Source organism: Octopus bimaculoides, chromosome 4, assembly GCF_046866305.1.
Source record: "Octopus bimaculoides isolate indiv1 chromosome 4, ASM4686630v1, whole genome shotgun sequence".
NCBI classification, from domain to species: Eukaryota; Metazoa; Mollusca; class Cephalopoda; order Octopoda; family Octopodidae; genus Octopus; species Octopus bimaculoides.
In genome coordinates this window covers 140,213,236-140,219,073 of record NC_142931.1, presented here as the reverse complement: position 1 = coordinate 140,219,073, position 5,838 = coordinate 140,213,236, and the positions used below count along the sequence as shown (strand labels likewise).

The 5,838-nt window shown below is 31.3% G+C and overlaps 1 protein-coding gene across 2 annotated transcripts in view; it reads right to left on the bottom strand.

The window, feature by feature from the left end:
• Nucleotides 1-4,218, bottom strand: part of LOC106872781 (microphthalmia-associated transcription factor) — a 97,566-nt gene extending 93,348 nt beyond the window's left edge. For both annotated transcript variants that reach the window (XM_052967524.2, XM_052967522.2), the window contains exon 1: nt 4,069-4,218. In XM_052967524.2, the coding sequence (XP_052823484.1) occupies nt 4,069-4,187 (119 nt within the window). In that variant the 5' untranslated portion in view covers nt 4,188-4,218. The remainder of the gene's footprint in view (nt 1-4,068) is intronic.
• Nucleotides 4,219-5,838: the final 1,620 nt, after the last annotated feature.

Below are 5,838 nucleotides of genomic sequence, written 5' to 3'. Positions count from 1 at the left end.
ATGAGGATGATGAAGATATGACGACAGGCTATTGAAAAGTCAAGTTGTTGAATAAGAAATACCAAAGGAGAGACAACATCATTGACAAGGAGGGAGGGTCTTCTATGCAATTGTTTGAGGTTCTAGAAACTAAAGTCAAGTTACCTCCAAAGTACACCCTGCCATTATAAATATGGCAAAGATATATTCGATAATATGGGTAATCTTTTGTTTAATGATTCAAAAAAGTAAAACAACTGAACTCAGAGATCTCAAAATGCCAGAAACTCAGCAGTAAGATGAAGGTTAAGAGCACAAGTGGAACGCCTTTGAAGATGGGTTTGTTTTTTAATGAAAGCTAACAGAGAATGTTAAAAGGAGCAGCATAACTGCACATACTAGGCTTAATGGCAGGCAATGAGTAAAGGAACGTAGTGCGAGGGAAAGAATCACAATGACAGAGGAAGAGGAGAGGGAGTAGATGACAGTACGGTAAATGATTTTATTTTGAAAATTACTAACAAATAATTTCCTAAAAGTTAAATCATAATTATTATCTCATATGACGTGTAACACTCTAGTCATATTGATAATAATTCATTAACATTTCGGTAAAGGCCGGTAATCTTAGAGAAGAGAGAAGTCGGTAACATCGACCCCAGCACTCGGCTGGTACTTATTGAATCGACTTTTGTGAATATAATTATAAGTTTTCACCGTATATAGACAATAGAAAATAGTCTAATATTACGGTGCATAAATCTCCGATGGGGGAAAAAAATGGATATTAAGAACGCGTGAGGCTCGAACCTAACATCTCTTATTTTATCGACTCTGAAAAGATAAAAGGAAAAGTTGACCTCAACGGAATATGAACTCAGAGCATAAGGGTTTAGAATAAATACCACAAAGCATTCTTTCCGACGCTCTAACTATTCTACCAGATCACCGCTTTACTAAGGATAATACATTGTCAGGATTTATTTGAGAAAATCTTCGGTTGCTAAGACAAATCAGTGATTCTGAATTAATCTCCAAGACAATCTCTCGCACGTTCTTTCTATCTTTTTCACACACACGCTCTCTCTCTCTCTCTCTCTCTCTCTCTCTCTCTCTCTCTCTCTCTCTCTCTCTCTCTCTCTCTCTCTCTCTCTCACACACACACACACACACACACATACGTACGTACACGCATACACACACACATACACTTGGTAACTAGTGGAAATGTCATAGCAATGACCATCCAACTTCCTGTGTCAAGCACTAACGAAAGCAGGGGCGGAAACGGCTATATAATATATAAAATGGTAATTGTTCGGTAATTGCTAGAGTAAGAGGTTAAATATGTTACATGGATAACAATAGAATGAGACGAAGAGATTCGATTTAATAAAGCAGTATTTTCCACCTTCAACACAATCGTATCGATAACCGATCGATTCGTTTCCTATAATTTGCAGCCAGATTCACATGAATGTGTATGTGTGCCCGTGAAACCTTCTATAACGTCATTCACATATTCTAGTAGTTTAATAAACTCACCGCTGCTCGTACAATATAACATTGGTAGTTCTGGTGGCACACGATTATCAATTACTAATTCTTGTTTTAAATCAATCCATTTTTTTATGGGGATAAATAGATGGGTTATTATAAAATGGAAGATTGCTTGTTTTGGATAGAGATTGTTGCATTGGTGATTAGAAATAAGACGGTAAAAATCTAAAAGAAAATAATAGAATGACAGTAGTAATTTTTTTTTTTTTCTGAGGGTGGAGAAATTTTGGAATCGGTAATAATTCAGTGGGTGTGAAAGGCTTAGCAGTTGAATGGAAGAAAGAAAGACAATATCTGTAGAGTGTTGGAGGAAAGAGGAGGAGAAGGTTTCGGGAATGAAGGTGGGGGAGCATTTCATTCTCTATTTCAGATTTATCAGGGCAACATAGATGTTTTAGATCCAAGATATAGGCAGAGGCCTCCATCAAGATCATATATATATATATATATATATATATATATATATGAGAAAGAGAGAGAGAGAGAGAAAGAAAAGGGAGAGATATATAAAATTTACGGAGTATATCAAAGCCATCGAACTTGTTTATATGAAGAATACACTTACACACACACACACATATATATATATATATATATATATATATATATATACACACACGCCTACACACACGGCTATAAGCAATGATTTACACCTTGACAACCCACCCAAGTGAAAAAACCTAATTAAGGTGGTGCTCCTGTATGGCCGCAGTCAAGTGATTATAAAGTGTAAAAGAACATCAAATAAAAATAAATAACTATAATAATCGACGTCGTTATTATTTTTATCGTTTACTGAAATCTGTGTAGTGTTAAGAATGGGAAATGTCAGTGCGAAGAAAGACAGCAGTTTTGTAGCGGGGAAGTGACGTAATACCTGCTGGTTGGAAATAATATATTATTGATAGGCAGTATGTAATATAATAATAATAATAATAATACTGACTAGAATAGAAAAGAAAAACACATATATTACATATGAGAAATAAATACTGAAAAAACAACATCAGATATAGTTATATATGTATTTATAAATTGGAGAGAAACTATGATTTCCTGGTATATGTCGGAGTATATAAAGAACATAGGAATGATTTTTCCAATATCGAGGTTTAAACAATTGAGGGAAAACAGATGGTTAGAGGAACATCAAAAATTTATCGTTATTATTTCAAACAAATTCCGACACTTGGCTTGCTTCTGATGTCTTTTTTTTTTTTTTTAGTTTTATTTAATATAATTTACGAGTGAAATTGTGATGATCGTAAACAATAAGTGTGACGGAATGGATATAACTAACAATAAAAAGCTCTTCTACTCCGCCACCGCTATAATCATTCGTAGAGAATTCCGTACCAAACTAAATCGATGACACTATTCGCTCAATCTTTGTAGTATCAATTCGTACGATCCTTTATTGCGTTCTATTAAAACAAATAAATTCTCGATCATCCTTAACAGATGATTCTCTTTGAGTACAGAATCACTAAGAAGGTGAAGGCTATCAAAATAAATTAACCGTTTTATTAGACAAACTGATTCATAGAAAGATTATAATGTTTTAGTAAGGACTAATTTGCTTATGTGAGAGTCAGATCACACATACATACATAAATATAATATATACATATCTATAATGTATATATACATACATATAATGTAATCGTATAATATATATATATATACAAATACATATAAATCAGTCAGTTGTTCATATAGATATAATATATACATATATATATATTCACTCATATATATATATTCACACATTATATATATATATATATACACATTATGTATATATATAATATACATATTCACTCATAAATACACACACACAAACACATATATATGAGACATTATATATATACATATATACTTATATATATACACGTATATTCACTCATATATATACACATTATATATACATATAATATATATACAATCATTCATATATATATATACACATTATATATACATATAATATATATACAATCATTCATATATATATATACACATACATATAATCACGCATATATATACATATATATATATATATAATCATTCATATATATACATATAATCATTCATATATATACATATATATAATCATTCATATATATACATATATATAATCATTCATATATATACATATATATAATCATTCATATATATACATATATATAATCATTCATATATATACATATATATAATCATTCATATATATACATATATATAATCATTCATATATATAATCATTCATATATATACATATAATCATTCATATATATATATATATATATACACACATACATATAATCACGCATATATATACATATATATATATATAATCACTCATATATACACACATTATTTATATATATTTATATATATATATATATATATATATATATATATATATATATCTTACTCATACATTAAATATTTAGTGTGGGTGATAAAAGAAAATCGGTTCTTCATATTGAGAAATGAATGACAAAAATGAAAAAAAATAATAAATAGACTTACCTTCCGACAACAACTTTACTTTTTAATTCATAAAAATCATCCTGAAGAATTTCCCATATGTCATCTATTCCAGAATCTTGCATTTCGCGGAAAGAACTGTCACCACTGAAGGTATCCATGATGCTGGCTCTTGTCTGTGGAGACGATTCTGAACAACCAAAACCACAGCAAAGCTAGTGGTGGTGGTGGTGGCGGTAACAGTAGTGGTTCACAGATATTTATATATATATATGTGTGTATGTATGTGTGTACGTATGCTGCTAACACCAGCTGCTGCAACAGAGCTGAAAGCCTAATGTGTAGCAGTAATAGTAGTAATAGTAATAGTAGTGGCAGTGGAAACTGTTTATGTACTTCGAATTGACCGTGTAAATCTAGTGAGGAAGTAAGAGGAAGGGGAGAGAGCGAGAGAGAGTCGCGGAGAGAGGAGAGACGGAGGAAGACGCAGCGAGGGGTAAAAAGCAAGTGCGCGCTGCAAGCAAAATAGCAGTCAACAACCTTGATGTGTGTGTGTTTTTTTTTGTTTTTGTTTTTTTTTTTAATGGGTTACTGCAACAGGTATTCGTCCATTCCTTCACATTCGCTGACAAACAAGTCGAAATAATGGACTGACAAGACAGGTAACAAGATAGATAAACAAATAGAAAGAATACGTGTAGATTAGTTTGCAATCGAGGAGACGAATGTATAAATCGGAGTTTGTTTATTATGTATCGTGAGAAAAAAAAAAAAAAAAATTAACGAGGTTTCACGCAATATCCTTCATCTGAGAAAGAAGAAAAATATATATATATATATATATATATATATATATATATATATATATATATATTATATTTTCATTGGATTGATTCCTGCCAGCAGTGAATACCCCTTGATTCAACACAATCCGTTAGATACATACATATAAATGTGTGTGTTTCGCTGTGTGTGTGTGTGTGTCTGTGTGTGTGTGTGTGTGTGTGTGTGTGTGTGTGTAAGAAATGGGTAGATGGACAATTGAGGTGATGGCTAACTAGATTAATTGGTTTGGTGGCAGATTAAAAGAGAAGGCAGAAAAGGTGATATACATATTTGTAATGAAGCTAATCACAAAGTATTAGACATAACGTATATATTTCTCTCCAGAACACAGAATAACAGAATTCAAAAGTCTAGCTCATTATATATATATATATATATATATATATATATATATATATATATATATATATATATATATATATGCGCGAGTATGGGAGATAAATTCTATGAACAATTATTTAGGGCAACAATCGCAATATTTAGTAAGATTGGTGATTTTTTTTTTTGAAGAATTTCTAACGTAAACAACTCGCATCAACACATACATACACACACGCATAAACACATACATGGATTTGTATATATATACACATATATGAATGAATGAATATATATATGTGTGTGTAATGCCAGAAAAGAGTAAACATTAATATAGGACAACATTCGCAATATTTTAATATATGAAGGGAAAAAAAAAGAGGGGTTTTTATTTTTCCCACAGAAATACGTAAAACAAAAGATGTCAACTATTACATATACATATATATGTGTGTGTGTGTGTATAATCTATGCACACGCGCATGCATATATAACTCCATGCCTACATACACACATACATGTATACACATACATACACACACAGTAGTAGTAGTTTTAAAGTAGTTGTTATGAAGTCAGACTTCTCGGGGTGTGCGCTTGAGAGGCGATAGCCATTGGTCGGTTTTGGTCACATGGCATGTCGCACAG